This window comes from Arachis hypogaea, chromosome 7 (genome assembly GCF_003086295.3).
Source record: "Arachis hypogaea cultivar Tifrunner chromosome 7, arahy.Tifrunner.gnm2.J5K5, whole genome shotgun sequence".
In the NCBI taxonomy this organism is placed as follows: Eukaryota; Viridiplantae; Streptophyta; class Magnoliopsida; order Fabales; family Fabaceae; genus Arachis; species Arachis hypogaea.
This window is the reverse complement of record NC_092042.1, coordinates 13881762-13904666: the sequence shown is the minus strand read 5'-3', so window position 1 is coordinate 13904666 and position 22905 is coordinate 13881762. Positions and strand designations below refer to the sequence as shown.

The 22905-nt window shown below is 30.4% G+C and overlaps 1 protein-coding gene across 1 annotated transcript; it reads right to left on the bottom strand.

Annotated features, from left to right (window-relative positions):
- Positions 1 to 12786: 12786 nt before the first annotated feature.
- LOC112701165 (uncharacterized) lies at positions 12787 to 16614 on the bottom strand. Its single transcript, XM_072198706.1, has 6 exons — positions 16507 to 16614; positions 16173 to 16247; positions 14969 to 15442; positions 14787 to 14879; positions 14316 to 14719; positions 12787 to 13374 (listed from the first exon to the last, which is right to left on the bottom strand). The coding sequence occupies exons 1-6, from the start codon at positions 16550 to 16552 to the stop codon at positions 12787 to 12789; spliced, it is 1680 nt and encodes a 559-aa protein (XP_072054807.1). The 5' UTR covers positions 16553 to 16614.
- Between the last annotated feature and the right edge of the window lie 6291 nt (positions 16615 to 22905).

Here is a 22905-nt window from a genome sequence, read left to right as displayed (position 1 = left end):
ACACAGGATATCATGCTCATTGTTATCCATTCAATTATTAATTTATGATAATATGCGGGAATTTGGAGTAGAAAATATACGTCATCACATATACAAACTTAATAATTGAGTAAATAACAATGAGAAGAATTGAGAAGAATATATACATTACTTATGGTTGAGAAGAATTGAGATCTTACTTATCTTGTTGGTTACTTGTCGTATATTTGTGCATGTTTTATTATTTTTATACTTTACAGTTTCGTATTTGTCTAATATCCACTCTCAGCTCAATGTATATTTTTAGGAGTAATGTTATATGATTAGTAAATATTATTATTTTTATTTAGTGTTTAATTAATAATAATTTATATTTATATTTATATATATTTTATATACAAAAATTATATAATTTATATTTATATTTATTAAAATTTTGCACACATAAATTAATACAGTTTATTTTTATATTTTTTAAAATGTGTATACATAAATTCATAAAATTTATTTATTAAAAATAATTTAATATTTATATATGTCAAAATATATTAAAAATTGCTAACCCAAAATTTTTTCATATTTTTAGTGTAATATTAATAATAATAACATTAGAGAGATAGTACGTTATTATCTGTTGTAGTTGCTGATGAGGTACTACTTGTACCCCCGATTTAGACATAATACTCTTCTAGTCTATTGGGACATTATTAATTGGGAGGAAATAGTTAAATTTATTTTTGAAAAATTATTTATTTTTTAAATTGATCTTTAAAAAATATTTTTAATCAAATTCATCCTCAATAAAATTTTAGTTACATTCATTCTTTTATCATTTATTTATGATACGTTAAGTTAAGTAACACCACAATATACACTTGACAATTCTAATTGACTGCTAATATAATAAGTTTATGAAATTAAATTAATTAATTTTAAATTGAAGAATTTTAATACTTCAAAGTCTTCTTTAATTTGATATTAATTTAATTTAATTGTATAATTTATTATATTAATAGCTAATAACTAGAGCAGTTAAGTATGTGTTGTAGTTAGTGTGGTGTCACTTAATATGTCACATCAGTAAATTCTAATGCGATTAGTAACGAAAGCGATGAAAGAATTAATGTAACTAATTTAAAATCTTTAAAAAATAAATTTAATTTAAAAAAGATATTTTAGAGATTAATTTTTAAAAAAAATTAAAGATGAATTTGATCATTTTTCTATTAATTGGTGGTAAATCACAGAATTAGTATGGTGATTATTACGGATTAGAACGTGCATTTATAAGAGAAGGCCATGGACTAATAGTAGTATCCTAATCATTAATAAGATATGTTTTTGATTAAATAATATGAATCAAGTATAACATATTCTAAAGTGTTTACTAATTTCTTGATAATCAAGAATGGAATGTTGGGACTTTTGGCAAATTTATTTATTTCTACATGACCTATGTATTTTTGGGCCCTTTTTTTCCCCTGAAAAGAACGAAAAGATTAAGAAAAGATTATTTTATTTAAGAGTAAAGTATCGTTTTTGTCCTCAACGTTTGGGATAAGTTTCAAAGTTGTCTCTAACGTTTTAATCGTCCTATTTAAATCTCTAACGTTTTAAAATTGACTCAATATTGTCCTTCCGTTAGAAATCCATTAACAGAATTGATAGCGAGATAAAATTGAGACGATTTTGAAACATTAAGGACTTAAATAGGACGAAAATGTTGGGGACAAAAACGACACATAGAAATAAATTTTAATTTTATTCTTCAATAATATCAATTTTTTACTATACATAGTATTCAATTATTTTTTAATCACATTTAAGTAAATTACACTTAATCATATTACTTTTATTCTAAATAAATTATTTTTTTATAATTTTACTCTTAAAGATTTTTAGTTATCATAAAATGTTTGTAGAATGACAGCATATAAACTTGTGAAAAAGAAAAAAAATATATATATATACTATAAAATATAAATTATACCTTTTTGTCTCTAATGTATCAAAATTCTTTAAAATTATAAAAAAATTAATTTATTTAAAATGAAAGTAATGTGATTAAATATAATTTACTTAGATGTAATTAAAAAATAATTGAATACTATGTACAGTAAAATTTGATATTATTGAAAGATAAAATTAAATTAAAATTTATTTTTATATATCGTTTTTCCCCAACATTTTCGTTCTATTTAAGTCTTTAACGTTTCGAAATCGTCTCAATTTTATCCTACCATCAATTGTATTAACAGATCTCTAACGATAGGACAACATTGAGTCAATTTTGAAACGTCAGAGATTTAAATAGGACGATTGAAACGTTAGGGACAACTTTAAAATTTATCCCAAGTGTTGGAGACGAAAACGATACTTTACTCTTTATTTAAAGATACAGTTCGGACACACTCTTATGTTTTTGTCGTGAGACCAAGAGACAATAAAATATAATTTATTAAATTAAAATGTTAAAACAGAGAATATATATATATATATATATATATATATATATATATATATATATATAAACACAATAAATACAAAACTATATTAATAATTCAGTAAAAAATGTATAAAGAATATAATCTAATTAAAGAGATTACGTTCAATTTTATTTAAAAAAATTCGCTTGATGGTATATATATATGTTTTGTTACTCAATTTATTTTGTGGAAGAGGAACAACCACTTTATAAAGTTACGGATGAAATTACTATAAAAATAAAAAGTAAAATCCCAAGCAGACACTAAAGACGTAACATGGGGTCTTATTCAAACAAATTAAAGAGGACCATAGTTTTTTTTATTGCAGATAGCGATTTATGGCGGTGAGTAAAAAATTTACCATAAAATAATAGCAGATAATATTACGAAAAATAATGAAAATGACAGATTACTTTAAAAGTATATATATATGTACAAGAAAATATGTAAAAAAATTACAAATATAATAAATTATAAAATTTAATCTATATAATTATTTTTCTAGTTATAAGATGTCTCGTTAATAAAACAAATATAATAGAAAATTTAGCAAATAAACATAAGACATAAAACATAAAAACTAAAAACTTAAAAGAAAGACTAAAGTCATTGTCTCATCATATCTTTAAAGTTTAAACTAAAGAATGATGAAATAAACCATCATATCCCTGTTTGGAGTTTCCTTTTTCTATTTTGTTGTCTTCTCCTAGTATTTTTAATAGACTCATTTCCCCATTGTTTCAATTCTACTAGAACGGACAGCAACGGCAGGATGAGCAGGAGCAGTGCCAGCAGTATGACCAGCAGAAGCAGAGGCAGGGACAGGGGTATTAGAATCAGGGGCTGGTCTAGAAGTTGACATTGATCGGAAAAAAATTGAAAGAAGAGAGGTTTACGAGGGAAGAGAAGGAGACGATGAACTGAACGAACAACGAAGAAAAAAAAGGGAATGTATGTAACTACGAACCAGAAAGAGAGGGAACTATGGTGATGAACGGCGGTAACCACCAGCGGCGACGGGTGGCGACCACCAGCGACGATGGGTGGCGACGGGCAGCGGCGAAGATCGGCGCCGACGACAGGCATAGAGAAGAGAGAATAGAGACGGAGAACCATTTTTTCCGTGAATAAGAGAGGAAGAGAAGTTTTTGAATAACAGAGACTAATTAAGGTTACAGGTATCACTTAGGGTTTCCTAAATTACCCAATTACCCCCATTTTTTTTTCAAAAAATCCGAAAATTCTGCCATTTCCGCCATTTCAATTGCGGCCGCCTTTTCACCTGCCGTGAAAACCACGTTGTGGTGGCCTCTGTATGGCGGCGAGACCAAATTCCGCCACGCCATACCGCCATAACGCCATAACCGATATTTTAAAACACTGAAGAGGACCTTATTATTACATTTAGGAGTATGAATATATATAATTTAAAATAGTACTGTTATCCAAATAATTCAAAAAGCATGGTATTATGTCAACTATATTCTAGATTGTGAAAAAGGGTATGATATGAATAAAAAAAGTAAATTTGGTCATCGAATTGATCATAAAACAAAACATATATACAAAGGATCAAGTGATTTATGTCTATATATTCACATTTTTTATCCTATATTAACTATTTTTGTTTCCCACCAAAACAAATAAGTACTTTTTCTTCTAACTAATGTGATGTCATGTTTGAAAGGATAATGACAGCAATGACTTAGAACACTAGCAACTACACTAAAGAAGAGAATTATGCAGCAGAAAAACAGAAGTGATGAGTATTTTGCAGAAAAACAAAAACTGAATTGCTATTATTAGAAAAATCATACTGAGTAATACTTGGCTAATGCCTTATATACACTTCCTCTACCTCAAGAATCTAACCCGAAACTAACATAACAGATTGTACTTCTTTATTAATCTTGTTCTTGAGCATCTTGATATTAACAAAAAAGTTACTCTCCTTTACAATTCTCAAGATCGCTAGTTTTTCATGTGTCACATGATTATAGTACTGTTAGTTTCAGTAATATATAAGGTTGGCAATATATACTCTATCCGCATGTATCTAATCTGGACCAACCTATTCAGATAGGGTTGTTTACTCGACCCGCTGCGAGTAGGGTAGAGTGCGGTGCGAGTTTGCTTGCGGGTAGGATAGGGTACGGGTTCAGAGTATACCCTACCCTATCCTACCCGCACTCCTAATATATTTTATAATATATATGTAAAAATTATGTATGTAGTGAAAAAGTGAGTGTTGAATTCACAATCCTCCTTTTATAAAAAGTGAAATAACCACTAAACTAGTTGATGATCTTATTATTTGTAATTTTATGTTAAATTTTTTTAAGATTTTATTATTTTTAATTTTAATTTGAACTTAGTTTTTTATTTTCTATTTTATTAATATGTATGAAATTTGAAATGGTTGAATTTTATATTTGCTGAAAATTTTTTATTTTTCTGCTGGTAGAGTAGGGTTTAGTACTTTAGGATACGAATAGGATTAGGGTTGAGAGATTCTCAACCCATGAGTAAAATAGGGTAGAATTTAAAAAAGATTTTCAACTCACGGGTAAAGTTAGAGTAGAGTCCAAACCCTACCCTACCTTACCCTACCCATTACTAGCCCTAATAATACAAGATGGAAGTACTTGTAAGGCATGCATAATGTAATTTTTAGAGAAAATTAAAGAATGCTAGTTAGGAATTTCGAATAATTGCGGAATATATATATATATATGAAAAAAAATAAAAAATTTTGGCAAAAGAGGTGACAACAACTTTAATGTTTCTAGAAAGAAACATCTTACAAACATTCTTGATAGCCTTTTTGTTCAACAATGTATTAAGCAACTTAATTAAAGAAACACTACCACTTTGTTTAGAATGATAGAACTTGTGAGGAAAGAAAAGGGAGAAGATGAAAACCAATGAAAAACTTATTTTTTCCCTATTTGGATTAGCAAGGAACTTGAATGGAAAATAAAAAAGCCTATGTAGGGCCCACTTAAAAATTTTCTGCCCAAACTTGTGAAGAAAACTGGGATGAAAGTGTAAAAATGTGTAAAAGTACATATATACCCTTTTATTAATAACAAATCAAAATCCCTAATCTGAAAAAGAAAACACGTATCTCCATCTCCATCTTCCCTGTTTTTGCATCATCTTCAACAGCGACGCCATAGCTTCCTAACGCCGTCAGCATTGCTGCAGCAGCTTCATCATTTTCGGGACAGCTCCACCGCATCTTCATTCCTACATTCTCAAGCCGGATGTGCGTTCTTTTTCTGTTGTAATCGTAGTTTTTTTCCAAAAATAAAATGCAAAAATCATCACAGCACATATGGGTGTGAATATGGGTCTGAAGTATGTCATTTAACTTTGTGTGTGCTGTTTCTTTGTGAGAAGTGGATTGCATGGTGTATTATGACAAGGGCCATGATATGAGGCATGTATAAGAGTGGAAACTGAGGAGGCGTGTGTGTGTGTACTACTAAGTGAAGACTCGATGTTGTACACAAGGATCTTCTTGAGGGTTGTATAGAATTAGCTTTCTATTTGAACTCTCCTTATCAAAAAGTTAAGAGGTCTGAGTTCTGAGCATGTGAATGGACATTATTATGTGTGTCTTTGTTACATATGCATAACTAGTTCACTCATATTTCCGATAAACACTTTTAAATGACAAATGATTGCATTGTTGCTTGTATAAATCCATTCCTTATTTGTTAGGTTTCATTAACGTTCATGTGGAGTCTGTTCCACTTCACCTTAATTGTTTCCAAAAATTTTTTTTGGCTATTCATAATCTTCAATTAGTTGCTTCTTCTAATTTATTTGTCAACTGTTTATGTCATAGGAAGAACTTTTGTCAGTATCATTTATACATGTTTGTTTTCTAAATTTTCTTTTTGTTTGTTTCCTTTTATGTATTGATTTGATTTCTTAATTATATACTTAAATTGCAACCAAGTGTAGTGATCAACTGAATTAACATGAAGACTACAGTTAAATCAAAAACTAAGTGTAGTGGTAAAAAGCTAATCATTTATTGGTCAAAATGTAATTGCTACATTATTATACCTGAGAGTGCAACTACATTAGTAGTTGATGAGCGGATAATTTATACGCTTTTTGGCATTGTTTTTATATAGTTTTTAGTAAGTTTGAGCTACTTTTAGGGATGTTTTCACTAGTTTTTATGTTAAATTCACATTTCTGGACTTTACTATGAGTTTGTGTGTTTTTCTGTGATTTCAGGTAAATTCTGACTGAAATTGAGGGATTTGAGCAAAACTCTGAAGAAGGCTGACAAAAGGACTGCTGATGCTGTTGGAATCTGACCTCCCTGCACTCGAAATGGATTTTCTGGAGCTACAGAACTCCAATTGGCGCGCTCTCAACGGCGTTGGAAAGTAGACATCCAGGGCTTTCCAGCAATATATAATAGTCCATACTTTATTCGAAGAATGACGACGTAACTTGGCATTGAACGCCAAGTACACGCTGCTGTCTGGAGTTAAACGCCAAAAAAACGTCATTATCCGGAGTTGAACGCCCAAAACACGTCATAACTCAGAGTTCAACTCCAAGAGATGCCTCAGCTCGTGAATTAATCAAGCTCAGCCCAAGCATACACCAAGTGGGCCCCGGAAGTGGATTTATGCATCAATTACTTACTCATGTAAACCCTAGTAGCTAGTCTAGTATATATAGGACATTTATCTATTGTATTAGACATCTTTGGTCTCAGTTTTGTTTTATTCTTCATCTTAGGAGATCATTGATCACGTTAGGGGGGCTGGCCATTCGGCCATGCCTGAACCTTTTGCTTATGTGTTTTCAACAGTGGAGTTTCTGCACACCATAGATTAAGGGTGTGGAGCTCTGCTGTACCTCAAGTATTAATGAAATTCTATTATCTTTTATTCAAATCTCTCTTATTCTTATTCCAAGATATTCATTCGTACCCAAGAACATGATGAATGTAATGAGTCAGATTACCCTCATTATCATTCTCACTTATGAACGCGCGTGATTGACAACCACTTCCGTTCTACATGCAACAGAGCTTGAATGCGTATCTCTTAGATTCCCCAACAGAATCTTCGTGGTATAAGCTAGATAGATGGCGGCATTTATGAGGATCCGGAAAGTCTCACCTTGTCTGTGGTATTCCGAGTAGGATCCTGGGAATCCGGAAAGTCTAACCTTGTCTGTGGTATTCCGAGTAGGATTCCGGTAATGAATGACTGTGACGTGCTTCAAACTTGTAACCTGCTGGACGTTAGTGACAGACGCAAAAGAATCAAGGGATTCTATTCCAGTAGGAGCGGGAACCAACCGGTGATTAGCCGTACTGTGACAGAGTGCGTGAGCATTAGTTTTCACTGCGAGGATGGGATGTAGCCATCAGCCATGGGTGATGCCTCCAGACGATTAGCCGTGTGACTGACAACCGCATAGGATCATTTTCCCGAGAGGATGAAAGTAGCCACAGTTGATGGTGAACCCCTATACAAAGCTTGCCATGGAAAGGAGTAAGAAGGATTGAGTAGAAGCAGTAGGAGAGCAGGCGTCCTTGGGCTCTACAGCATCTCCATCCGCTTATCTGAAATTCCCACCAATGAATTTGCATAAGTATTCTATCCCTTTTATTATTCCTTTTTATTATTTATTCCAATAATCACAATTACCCTTTAATCTGCCTGACTGAGATTTGCAAGGTGACCATAGCTTGCTTCATACCAACAATTTCTGTGGGATCGACCCTTACTCACGTAAGGTTTATTACTTGGATGACCCAGTACACTTGCTGGTTAGTTGAACGGAGTTGTGAATTCAACCAGTGCCATAATAAAGCTTTCATCTCAAAATAGTTAGAACATGGATCACAATTTCGTCCACCAGTAGTATTGAGTCCCTTAGCAGCAAAGAGTGCTTGAAGTTGATCCAATGTCATTGAAGGACTTGGAAGGTTTTGTGTTAAGATTATATTTGCTGTTAAACTTTTTCCTCCCTTATTGAACTTCCCCACTAGTACCTTGAGCCTTTAATAAACACATATATACATATTTGTATTATATCCACGCATGTGATTATCATGTTTATGTAGTATATGTACTTATTAATTTTGATCCGTTTAATAAATTTCTTATGACATAATTAATATAAATATATTTGCGTATACAAATTTGTACGAAAAAATATAAATTTAATAATAAGCAAATAGAGTTTTTTTAGTTTAGGACAAAAATAACATGATTTCTTATCGGTCGGTTAAATTAGTTTATGACTATATTATTAAACACTTTTAGTTGCCAAGTTCACTAAATTTTGGTGTTTATCCAATGCATTGATTAATATTTCATGTGATTTACAATTTTTGATATGTTCACTCTAAACATTATATTCTCATAGATGGATAGCGAGAATATCAAAGATGCGATAGTAGGAGACAAAACAAACATCATACCTGACTCAGGATTTCAAGTTAATCAATTCTCTTCTGCTGATCTGTATCATCCTGAACAGATACAAATCTTACCTCCTATTAGGGAAGACTTAGAAAAGAGACAACAGATTTGTGTCACATCTCTTTCATGTGTTACGGTGCATACGTTGTATTCTTTGGAATTCTTATCACAATATAAGCCTAGGCAAATTAATAACAAAAATTTGAAAAGAGAAAATAGGCGTACACAGTTAATGACATAGTTACTGACGTCTGAAAAATGTCGAGATGTCATACGTATGGGTCCTGAAGCATTTAGGCAGTTATGTCAAAAGTTAAGAGGAACTGGTAAAGTAAAGGATTCAATTCGCTCTACCGTTGAAGAACAAGTCGCTAAATTCCTACATATTATAGGTCATAATGTGAAAACTAGAACCATGTCTTTCTTCTTCCACCGCTCAGGGGAGACAATTAGTCGTCACTTTCACAATGTCCTACATGCTATTCTATCGTTAGAGGGAGAGTTCTTCAAGCAACCATCTGGTGAGGATGTTCCTTATAAAATACATAATAATAGTCGATTCTATCCATTTTTTAAGGTACTAACTCTTTCAATTTAGTTAGTGGCATTTATGAAATAGTGTATGAAATAATTACAAAATTGTTATGTTAATATGTCAATATACTTTTCAAACAAGGACTACATTGGAGCTATAGATGGAACTCATAGCCGTGTGAAGGTATCAAGGATGGAAGCCCCTCGTTTTCGGGGAAGAAAAGATCACCCCACACAAAATGTTTTTGCTGCCTGTGGGTTTGATATGAAATTTACTTATGTTTTGTCTGGTTGGGAAGGAACTGCCTCTGACTCAAGAATTTTGAAAGATGCTTTAAGTAGGGAACATCCACTTCGAATATCCGAAGGTCTATGCTAGTGTTATTTACGAAATTGTCTATATAAACTTAAATTCATAGTCAAAGTATGCAATTCTTTAATTTTTGTGTGTAACTGGTGTAGGAAAATACTATTTAGGTGATGCTGAATTTATGCTAAAGCCTGGGATACTGACACCATCGGTATCACTTGAAAGAGTATTCAGTACGTGAGCTACAAAATCCCAAAGAACTATTCAACCACCGATATTCTTCATTAAGAAATGTCATCGAAAGATGTTTTGGAGTTTTAAAGAAAAGATTCCCAATTATAGCCGGTGGCATAGAACCTTATTATTCATTTGAAACTATGCGAGACATTTTTTGGCATGTTGCATACTGCATAACTTTTTAATGGATGTCGATGTTGATCAGTCTATAATTGATGCGGTTGATCGAGAATTGCTACAAGAACAAAGCATAGATAGATCACAATCAAATCAACCATGTGATGAGAAATATAGGCATGCATCGTTGTTAAGAGATAACATTGCATTCGAAATGTGGAATGTGTATCAAAAGGTAATAGGCATGATGGCTCGTGGACAACTGAAGCATATGCCAATGTTGTGAAGACTTTGAGCATAGCAATAGGCCCTCACATAACAAAGAATCACATAAAGAATAGAATGAAGACATTGAAAGATCATTTTGCTGAGGCATATGACTTATTTCATCACTTAAGTAGGTTTGCATGGAATCCTGTAACTAGAAAGTTTGAATCTGAAGAGGAAGTGTGGCAAGACTTTATTAAGGTATCTTAAACTTTGCTTTTATTACTTATACTATTGATGAAGTTAGTTAACGAATAATTTCAACACTTGTTTATGTAGGAGAAACCACAAGCAGAAAAATGGAAAAAAAATGCAAATTAAGCATTATGATACTTTGAAGGAGTTGTTCGGAGCTGATAGAGCTACTGGTAAAGGGGCTGCTACGTGACGAGAAAGGATTCAAGAAATTGATAGAGATCACATTGATTTGAATGACTCATTTGAAAATATTGAATTTTCTGACATAGATGTTAATAGGGGACATGATACCCCAACGTTTTCTGCTAATTTAGATTCACCAAGTGCTCCTCATAGTCAACCAAATCAATTATGTGGGACTTCGACGTCAAGAGGAACAAAGCGTAAGTCTCCTATGAATGATTTTTTGGAGGCACAATATGAGAAAGTTGCTTTGGAAATTACTACCATGGCCGATGCTGTCAAAGAGGTACTTATCTATCTAGTAAGCTACATGACGTAGCTCAGAGGCAGGTTGAATCAGCTGAGAGACAAGCTTCTATGGCTGAAAAGCAAGTTTCGGTTGCCGAAAAGCAAGTCTCGTTAATTGAAAGGCAAGTTGCAATTGCTGAAAAAGGGTTGGCTATTATGCAACAAAGTAGGCATCGCCTTTATAGCGAATCAGATGTATGGAATATGTTGACTGACTTGGGTCTGATAGGTTCAACTCGGATGCAGTGTTATCAGTTTTTATGTGAAAATGAGCAGAAAAAGCGCCAGATTTTTGGGATCCCACCTGAAATGCGATTGGATGCTCTTTTTCATTTCATGACAGCTGCTGGTGTTCACTTGGGAGATATGGTACTTTCTTAAAACATTAACCATTACAGGTAAAACTTTTATACGCACCTAAATTTCTGATTAATTTGAGGTTATTGCTTTCATTAATTGATTATGGGTTTCTGAGTGTCATATACTATGGGTATATCTTCATGTATTTAAAGAACTCTATCATTTTCTGTTTTATTAATGTTAACCATTGTTGGAAATATTGATCTTTATGTATATATACTTTGAGATTGACTGGTTGTTTAAATAGAAAGACATCGATAAAATAGATTATCATGATCAACTCTGATCTTTGAATTAATTTGTCTTTATTGTATATGCTCGTGCAGGAATCATAACTTGAAGATGTTTGGGAACAACAAGTACACTGCTTAGTACCAGTAAAAATCGATCCTGTGTTAATAATTTTGACTCGGAGAAACTTTATTTTTTTGAAATAGATGGGTACAGATGGCTCAAGCTATGTAGAATTGATTTTTTGGAAGTAGGCGATGTTGCTGACCATCAAAATTACCCTTTTGAAAAGTGTTGTCTGATGATATAATAGTACTTTTTAGGAGTTCTTTTGGTTATTACTTTTTTGGCATTTTATTATATGTTTATAAAAATTGTATATAATTTTTTGTCGTACGTACTTGGAAAGAAATGCTACCAATTTTTGATAATATTTTATTTTGCAAATACAATTTAGTGAAACTTTTTTTAAATATACTTAAGGAGATTAATGATGTAAAGTATGAGTAGTTTTTATTATTCTTTTACGGGATCATTTATTTATATATTTTTAAAAAGAATAATATATATTTTTATTTATGACATAATAAAAAAGAATAAATTCATAAAAATAAATTCAAAAAAATAATTTTTTTAATGAAGAAAATACGTTAAAATTTTGAAATATAATTTGGATAATTTTTTTTATTAAAAAAATAATTTAAATATATTGGTATATTATAATTTATATATAATATAAAGAATGGTATTAATGTAATTTCACTTAGTTATGATTTTCTCTCTTCTTACTTTTCTTTTCATCCAAACACAAGAAAAATTTCTATCTATTTTTTTTCATTCATTTTCTCTTTATCCAAACAACATAAAAAAATCAACTTTTCCTTTCATTTTCTTTCCTTTCATTTTCTTTCCTCTCATTTTCTATCTTCCATCCAAACAAATTGGACAAGAAACTTTTGGATAGAGACTGATTTTAACGAACAATTTGATCGATTGATTTTTTCCACGACCAAAAACAGTTAGTCTCTGAATTGATCGCTAATGACCAATTTGATTTGGCATTGGTTTGACGGCCTTATTTTAAAATTGGTCACTATTCAATAATTTCTTATATTGGAATGAGCTTTCAGAAAAGATCATTCTTATGTACCAAAAGACTTATTGGGATAACAAAATCATATATCTTACAAGAGAAGACGAGTGGCACAGAAGCAAGTGCCATTATGAAAATAAAGATCCATTTGGGGAAGAAAGAGAAGATTAAAATACCAGCACAAAGAGCAGTGAAAGTAATGGTGATTATAGAAAGAAAAAGAAACAAACACCCAATTGCAATCTTCCGATGACGAGCATTGACCTGGTCAAACATTTTCTGCTTGCGTGGGCTGTGTATAACTGAAGTGAAGAAGAGCATTGAAAAAACAAGGAGGGTTGTTATAACAACGATTGATAGAAGGAATATGATGTACCATGTGGTCTCTTTAAGGATAGGAGTTGGTCCTTGAACAGGGTTGGTCCGAATAGTTAGAGCAGCAGTTATAGCCAATGTGGTAACAAGAGTTACAATAATCATAAAATTGTTTGCTGTTTCATTCTGTTCTGACATAGCTCTTTCATGAAGCTCTTTGTGTTTCTTATAAAATATTTCCTCTGGAGTTCGTCCTTTCACATTTTTCATGCTTTTAAATGCACCTGGAACTATGCTTGCCACTTCCTATGTATAATTCAGATCAAAACGAGTTGGTTTAGATTGAATCATTCTTAGTTCCTCTCTCAATCAACCAATTTATATTCTTATGACTTGTTATTCAACTAATAAATTAGTGCAACAATTATAATTTGGATAAAACTCACGTGCAGTTGTCTTTATACGAAGTTATTAGTAAAAAAATGTTAGATGATTTGACATATTTGATTAAGTTATTGTTTAACGATTCTCAATTAGTAACTTCACATAAAAATAATTGCAGGTGAGTTTTCACCTTATAATTTACACTTAGAATACCTAAAAAGATTTTATTTAGAATTAATTTAGTTAGAGTTTTCAAAAGAAAAACATTTTTTAATTAACAATTAGTTAATATTTTTATATATGTTTTCCTACAATAACAATTCAAATTTTTTGCTCTTACTCAATTAGAAATGTTAGTATATAAGAAGTCTTGAGAGTTAATATTATACAAAAATATTGCAGTTAATATTTAATATATAATAAACCTTTTTAAAATAAAAATATTCATAAGGTTTAATTGTTTTGTTGATTCTTATAGTTTTTCAAAATTTTTAGTTAGGTCTTTATACTTTTTTTTTCTTTTAATTGCGTTCCTGCACCAAATTTTTTTTTTAATTAGGTCATTTTTAATAGTAATTGGCTTAATTGTACAGGGACTCAACTAAAAAAAATTGGTGTAGGGATCCAAATAAAAGAAAAAAAAAAGTATAGGGACTCAATTGAAAAAAAAAATTTGGTGCAGGGACCTAATTAAAAGGAAAAAAAATATAGGAACCTAATTGAAAATTTCGCAAAATTATAGATAGAGTAATTAAACCTATTCAAAATGCAATTAGAAGAATCATCTAAAAATGTAGTAACGTGTATGAATGATAAGTTTACTAAAATGAAAGATGTTAAGAATAATTAATGTGTAAATTGACCTGAAACCATCGTTCCTCACTGAGAAGTAGAGAATGACAAGGTGTTCCAAATCTTTCTGGAGCTACAAGCTTTCCAGCATAGTGAAGAATATTGTTTCCCTTAAAATCAAGGAATTGCAGAATAGCATTGGTGTATGCACCCTTGCTCAATATTAATTGGTATGTAGTTACTCGTCGATTTAGAATGGCTATGTGAAGTAAGCTTTGCCCCTTTGAATTCACTTCCATCAACAAATTTGCATTGTATCCAAACATAAATTCCAAAATCATGTCGTTTCCTAATTTTGCTGCATCAAACATTGCTTCTGAAATTCTTGCACACTCAAACTCCTCCCCTTCCATATGCTCAAATACCATACGCACAATGTCTCTATATCCAGCTCCATCACCCTCCGAGGCTAATACTAAAACAACTAATAAATAAAATAAAATAAAATAAAAATTTAAGATTTGAGATTTGAGAAAACTCACGCAATTTGGCAATGACTTCCAATGTAGTTAGTCCATCATTGTTTTCAGCCCTGGCAAGTTCGGAATACATATCCAACAACGAAGATGCGACACCTATAATGTCACAGGATTGCCACTTTTGTGTTTACATAAATATATATCATAAAAAAAAGAAAGAAAGAAAGAAGGAGAGTTTGACTTACTATAATTGCTGGTGTTAAGTGCCAAGAAAAACACCCTAACAATGTCTTCTTCAATGGATAAGTGACGGTTCAAATAATCCAGTCGAGTATTTTCAAACAAATAATTCACCATAAGAGGCTGATTAGCCCAACATGCCAATTCAATTGGAAGCATGTTTTTGTGTCCTTTAATCCAAACCAATCCTGGATTCTTGTGAAGTAGTAATTTAGCAATTTGCAGGTTCCCTGAAATGGCAGCCATAGAAAAGGCAGTGTTGCCATCTACCTTGCGAATTTGCATGTCTTCCAGACTCATATGATCTATTAAGTTTTCTACAAAGCTGGTTTGTTCCATGCTCACTGCAATGTGAAGAGCTGTGTCTCCTTGCTTAGTCAAAGCAGAACAGAGCCGACTAGGATCAGTTATATTATATCTTAAAGCTTTACTCCAATCCCCTGCAATCGCTGCCTTATATATCTGCCTTTTATACGCACCTGTGCAAATTTCAAAACACATATATAAGAGTTTTCATAAGGTAGAAACTCAGGTGCAGTCGACTTCATGTGAAGTTAATATCTGAGAGTGGTTAGATGATTTGACTGATTTGACTAAATTTTCATCTAACGACTCTCAAATATCAAATTTACGTGAAGTCGACTTCACCTGAGTTTTCATCTTTTTATAAATATTTGAAAACTGCAAAAAAATGTGGTGTATAAAAATACTTTCTTGCATTACAAGAAGCGATTGATTGAATATTTTTCCGTGATTTAAAATAGAGAAACTCACTAGTATAAATACTAAATTGTTTTTTAACAAATAAATTTTACTCATTTATGTGTGCAAATTCTAAAAAATATGGATATAAACTGTATTGATTCATGTGTACCAAATTTTAGTAAATATAAGTGTAAAGTACAAATTATATACTTTCTGTATGCAAAATGTCTATAAATGAATACAAATTATTACTTACTAAAAACAATAATATTTACTGATGATATAACATTGCTCTTTAAAATATTAGTTAAAAAAAATGAAGTTATCTTTTGGAATGAAAACAGCCCAGGCGGTTGATAATCGTTCAATAGTTATATAAGGAGTGTAGTTGTTGATATTAGTGATATTTTTCAGGGATAATATGGGAACAGCAATCTCTTTGTATACTCCACCTTAATGTGTTGATCTCTTTTCTTCAAAAACAATTATGAACTGAAAACTTACTATGTGGTCCCCAAAAAATGCGTTCTCTTACATGCTCCACTTCTTCCCCCACTACAATACCCAGTTCGTCGCAATCTGTTATTCTTGCAGGGTACATAAACACAGGTTATCATGTTCATTGTTATTCATTCAATTATTAAACTTTGAAATTGCATATTAATACGTTGGAACTTAATTGGGACACATTATATACATTACATATGTAAACTTATATGGTTGTGCGGTCTTAAATTATTCACTACTTCATATTTGACTCTTATCCACTATCAGTTTATTCCCAATATCTTTAATTTAGTGTAATAATAATAATTAAAAGAGATCGTATGCATGTTACCTGTTATTGCTGATGAGGTACTACTTGCACCACCGGATATAGACATAACACTTTTATGGGACGTTACTAATGATGATTTAGGCTTTTTTTTTTTCTCTTTTAATTGGCGTTTACCATAGAATTAGTATGGTCATTACTACGGATTAGAACATCTATTTATAAGAGAAGGCCATGGACTAATAGCTGTATCCTAATAATTAAGGGTATAATGGCTTGATTAAATGCCAAACATCAAGTAGTATAGCATATTCTAAAGTGTTTACTAATTTCTTGATAATCAAGAATGGAATGTTCGAATTTTTGGCAAATTTATTTATTTCTACATGCAACATATATATGACATATGCAACACTTTTATTGATTCCATTAAAAATTTCATAAAATTTTAAAATACTTTTTTTTTATCACCTTCTTCAACTCTTAACCTCTTATTTCACCTTTCTCAGTTTCTCATTCTTTCCAACTTACCACTCGCAGCTAGCTCTCAACTAGGGTGTTTGCGGTGCGATTTTGATCGATTTTGAGTCAAAAACTCATCTAATCTGAACACTAATTTTACTTGTGGTGCAGTTTGGATTGGATGCTATTTTTAAAAAAAATCTGATCCGATTCGATCAAATTTCAAGCGGTTTGGATTGGATTGGATTAGATTTGCGATTTTATAAATTAAAAAAATTAAATACATATAACAAGTCACAATATCAAATTTTAAATAATTAACAATAACATAACAAGTCTCAACAATATCTTAAAAAGCCAACAATAACATAACAATAGAAATAAAATTATAGATTAGTTTAAATAAATAAATAAATAACATTTTGAACATAAAATATTTATTAAATAATAATAATAATACATGAATAATATAAAAATATATAAAAAATTGAACATGTTATAAGTATAATTGTAAATATAATAATAAAATAATAATATTATAGCACATTGTGCAGTTTGGATTGGATTGAATCGGTTATGAAAATTAGATCCGAAATCTGATCCGATCCAGCGGTTTGCAAAAAATAGGATCTAATCAAATCTAAATTAGTTCGATTTTAATCGACTTTCGGTTTGAATTGAATTAAAAAAACGGTTTAGTTTAGATCCGTTTAGATTTGAACATCCTTGCTCTCAGCCGCTTAAAATTAGCTTAATGTTACATACAAAATAAAGATTGAAAAAAAAGGAGAGGGGGTGGATTTCATCATAGCCAGCCTCTTGTACTTTATTTTAATTTTTGAGATGCCAAATCAATCTTACGCTTTTTTAAAGTTTAGATAAGAGGTCTATTTCAATTTAAATGATAAATCACGGTTACTATAAGAAAAAGCATCCGAAAACTAAGTAGAGTATAAGATACTATAAATAAAAAATACTTCTTAAAGATACATGATGTTTCGCAAAAAACAAATAGTTTATTTTACTTATTGTAGCGAGAGATTTTTTTTGTGTACCACTATTGTCTGAACCCATGTTTTTTATATTCAAGATCCATCATTTTCACAACTCGTCATAATATCCAATATGTTAGCAATTTCAATTTCTAACCAAACTTAAGCTGAGTATTAATATGTAATTAAACAGTGTAGAACAGTTTTTTTTTTTCTCAATTTAACATTTGGGACAGTTTGATAGGGTTATGGGAATTCTAACTAGTTTCTAACTTATAGTTATGCCACCATGAATTGCTCTTCGAAAAAAAAATCCTAACCTTAGCTGGACATTGAAGCCTCCAAATTGAACGTCATAGCTTTTTTTGGTGAAAAAGTTTTAAAAGGTACACCTGAGATGAATGGAAGGTTAGAAGCTAATCTAATAACCAGTATTTACCGAGTAAAAGTCTTTTTTTTCTTTTTCCCATATAAGCTTGTCTTGTTCATCAGTTTTAGGAGTTTGCAAGATCTTTTGAACTATTGTATCTATGAAAAGTATTATAGATTAGATCTTCATTCCATATACCATTAGGAAGCATTAACTAGTTGATCTATATTAGTTTATTATTTAAAACATTCATCGGTTCTCTCTAAATACTGCCTTTATTATTCTCCTAAACATCCTCATAAATGGACTAGAGTACCTTGTTCAATTTGCATTTTAATTTTTTTTTGAGTATGTTTCTGCCTTCAAGAATGCTTTTCCAAGCCCAAAAAAAGGTTCTGACCAATCTGAGCATTCATGAAAGGGGAATAGGAAAAGTATTTGATTTTGTAAATTTGGTGCAACAGAAAATCAGTTTTTTTTAGCATCCTCCAACTTTGCTTTTCTAACATTGTCAAATTAAAGGCTTTCAAGTCCTTAAAACCCAATCCTTCCTGATCTTTATTTCTACACACAGTGTCCCACTTAATCTACTGAAGCTTTCTTTCATTCGCCTTCTGACCCTATCAAAATTGTATCATTTTTCTTTGTATGTTGTCAATGAATAATTCTAATAGTTTGAAGCAGCTTAGGATATATATAGGCACAGCAGAATCCACAACCTTAATAATAAGTACTTCTCCATCATTAGTCGATAGTAATGATCTCTCCCATTGATTAAGTTTTTCGGATATCTTATCTTCAATGTAGTTAAAGCTAGTGTTTTTTTATTTGTTCACAATTGCAGGAAGGCCTAAATATTTATCTTGTGAGCCAAAATGTAGCATTTGAAAAGTTTCCGCAAGCTCATTCCCGTGACATCCAAAGTAGCCACACGGTTCTTCTCAAATGGAGAATGATTATGATGAATTTGATAATTCAGATGAGGATTATTTAAACTAGTACGGGTAGAATTATTTACATTTTCTTAAAAATTATTATAAAAAATTAAACTTATTATCTGGTCTCCAAAAAAAGTGTTCTCTTGCTTGTTCTTCAAAAAAAATAGTAATTTACAACTGTTATTTTATAAAATAACATGTTAGTTTAATTCGATAAAAATAGCAATTGATAGTTCATAACTATCATTTTAATCTATTAAAAAATTATCATTTTATCTAGATATATAACGGTAGTTTTTAATCATCATTTTAAATGTTTAGAAAATCACCATTTTAATTATAGAAATTATAGTGATTTTTTTAAAAATTACCGTAATTTTAAAATGGCACTTCAAATTACGACATTCTCTTGGATATAATAGCAGTTAAAATAGTTCTAATTATTCAAAAAAATTGCTAAAATAACCAGATTTTTTGTTGTTGTAGTGTTTGGCCACTACGATACCAGTTCTTTGAAATCTGTTATTCTTGCAAAGTACATAGACATAGGTTATCATGCTCATTGTTATTCATTTAATTATTAATTTATAATAATACGCTGGAATTTGGAACAGAATATATAATACATCACATATGCAAACTTAATAATTGAGTAAATAACAATGAGAAGAATTAAGGTCTTACTTATCTTGTTGGTTACTTGTCTTATATTTGTGTATGTTTTATTTTCATATGTTAAGAGTTTCGTATTTGTCTAATATGTCTAATATCCACTCTTAATGTATATCTGTAGGAATAATACTACATAATTAATAAATATTATTATTTTTATTTAGTACTTAATTAATAATAATTTATATTTATATTTATAGATATTTTATATACAAAAAATATATAATTTATATCTATATTTACTAAAATTTTATATACATAAATTAATACAATTTATACTTATATTTTTTAAAATTTATACACATAAATTAATAAAATTTATTTATTAATAATAATTTAATATTTATATTAATAAAAAATCTTAAAAATTATTAATCCAAAAATTTCTCATATCTTTAGTGTAGTATTAATAATAATAAAATTAGAAAGATAGTATGTTATTATCTGTTGTAGCTGCGGATGCTGTATTACTTGCACCCCATATTTAATTTAGACATAGCACTTTTATGGGATATTATTAATTGGAAATATATGGTCAAACAATTATTCTCCATATACAAGTGTTTTATTCATATAAGTTGTATAAGTCTATGTATTCTATTTCACGTCAGACGTGTCTTTTTTAGTATATCGATTTTACGCGTCTCTTAATTTAACAGATTTTTCAATCAATGCACGCATGTTTTTTTTTTTTTTGTCGTTACTGCACATCCTCCTTCTTCTTCTTTCGTTATCGGCGTCACCAACACCACATCCTCCTCCTCTTCTTTCTCCTTCTTTTTTCATTGGAATTTCTTCCCCTCCCCCCTTCTTTTTTCTTCTTCTCATCCTTATCTCGTTGTTGAAGATATGAATAATTCAAGTTCAGATTATCAATTGAACCAAAACGAAATTGATTATTGTTTTAAATTCAATCAAGTAGCTAAGGTGTGGTTCGATTCTAGTTAATTTTTTCGTTAGTAGTTTATGATTTTGTAGTTGAATAATGTTTCATCGTTGATGGTTTGAATTGAATGTAATGTAAAAGTTCTGCGTTGAAGAAAATATTTTTCTATATTTGCAGTAAATTTGGATGTAACACAAAGATATTTGGGTGTAACACGAAGATAATTGGGTGTATTCTTTAAGAATTTTCGATGTATGTATGCTGATAAATTTTGCATAATTCAAAACTCTTCTTCTCCCTCCTCCTCATCTTCTACTACTTTTTTTTCTTCTTTTTCATCATCATCTTTTTTTTTTGTTATTTATCTTTTTTTTTTCTTGTTTTATCTTCTCAAGTTTCTTCTTATTTTACTCTTTTAACATAATAAATTAACATTTGTACACATAAAAAAATACAGACGCTAACAAATATATCCATATAAAAATAAAACGACAATTATAACCACAGAAGATGGCTTTCGTGTGCCAAAAATACCCTAATAGACCAATTGCGTAACCAACGTCCGGGTACTCTTGGCACACAAAGGCCATTTTCCGTGGTTACAATGGTCGTTTTATTCTTATATGGGTACATTTGTCAGCGTCTATATCTTTCATGGGTACAAATGGTAATTTATTCTCTTTTAACAAGAATAAAAATAAAAAAAATCAAACAAAGAAGAAGAAGAAACACATAATAGTACAAAATTACTTGAAAGAGATGAACTTACATTCGTTCAACTAAAAAAAAAAAGAAAAAAATAAGAAAAAAGAACAAAAAAATGCAGTATTGGAGGAAACATTTTTCTATATTTGCAGCAAATTTGGGTGTAACACGAAGATATTTGGGTATATTATTGTTTAAAAATTTTCAGTGTATCTTCAAAACTCTTCCTCTTTCTTCTCCTCATTTTCTGCTGTTTTTTCTTTTTTTTTTTCATCATCATCACCATCTTCTTCTTCTTTTTTTCTTATTCATCTTTTCCTTTTTGTTTTACCTTCTCGAGTTTCTTCTTATTTTACTCTCTCACTAACACCACCTCCTCCTCCTCCTCCTCCTCCTCTTCTTTCTCCTTCTTTTTTCATTGGAATTTCTTTTCATCATTCTTTTTCCTCATTTTCCTCCATCATCAGTTATCTCTTTGTTGAAGATAATGAATAATTCAAGTTCAGATTGTTAATTGAACAAGAACGAAATTGATTATTTTAAATCCAATCAAGTGGCTGAGGTGTGGTTCGATTCTAGTTAATATTTTCATTAGCAGTTTATAATTCTGTAGGTGAATAATGTTGTTTTTGTTTGTGAAAATTGTTATTCATCGTTGATAGTTTGAATTAAATGTAATGTAAAAGTTTTGTATTAAAGAAAATATTTTTCTATATTTGAGTGTACCACAAAGATATTTGGGTGTATTCTTTAAGAATTTTCGGTGTATGTGTGATGATAAGTTCTGCATAATTCAAAACTCTTCTTCTTCTTTTTCATCATCATCATCATCTTCTTCTTTTTTTATTTATCTTTTTTTCTTGTTTACCTTCTCAAATTTCTTCTTGTTTTACTCTTTTAACAAAAATGAAAACAAAAAAATCAAACAAAAAAGAAGAAGAAACACATAATAGTACAAAATTACGTGGAAGAGAATGAACTTATATTCGTTCAATTAAAAGAACGAAATAAGAAAAAAAAGAAAAAAATAGCATTAGAGAAAATATTTTTGTATTTGGGTGTAACACGAAAATATTTGGGTATGTATTGTTTAAGAATTTTTGGTGTTTGTGTGCTGATAAGTTTTGCATAATTCAAAACTCTTCCTCTTCCTCCTCCTCATCTTCTGCTGCCTCTTCTTCTTCATCTTCTTATTTCATATTCTCAGAATTCTTTTTTAGAGGAAAAAATCAAATAAAGAAGAAAAAAATACATAATGTTTTCAAAATCAATAGTAAGAGAAGGAGGAAAAAAATGCAGCAACAACAACAGTAATAAAAAAACGACAATGAAGATAAAACACGCGAAGAAAAAGGAGGAGAAATGCAAAGAAGAAAGAAAAGAAGAAGGAAGAGGAGGATGAAGAGGAGAAACGTGAAACGCGCTATGGAAATCGTT

Excerpts from the sequence above, each read along its gene's own strand:
- LOC112701165 (XM_072198706.1), bottom strand. The coding sequence starts at position 16,552 with ATGTCTATATCCGGTGGTGCAAGTAGTACCTCATCAGCAATAACAG. Across the intron at positions 16,248-16,506 it reads TACCTCATCAGCAATAACAG|ATTGCGACGAACTGGGTATT; the intron begins GTAACATGCATA and ends CAAGAATAACAG. Across the intron at positions 13,375-14,315 it reads GTGAGGAACGATGGTTTCAG|GAAGTGGCAAGCATAGTTCC; the intron begins GTCAATTTACAC and ends AATTATACATAG.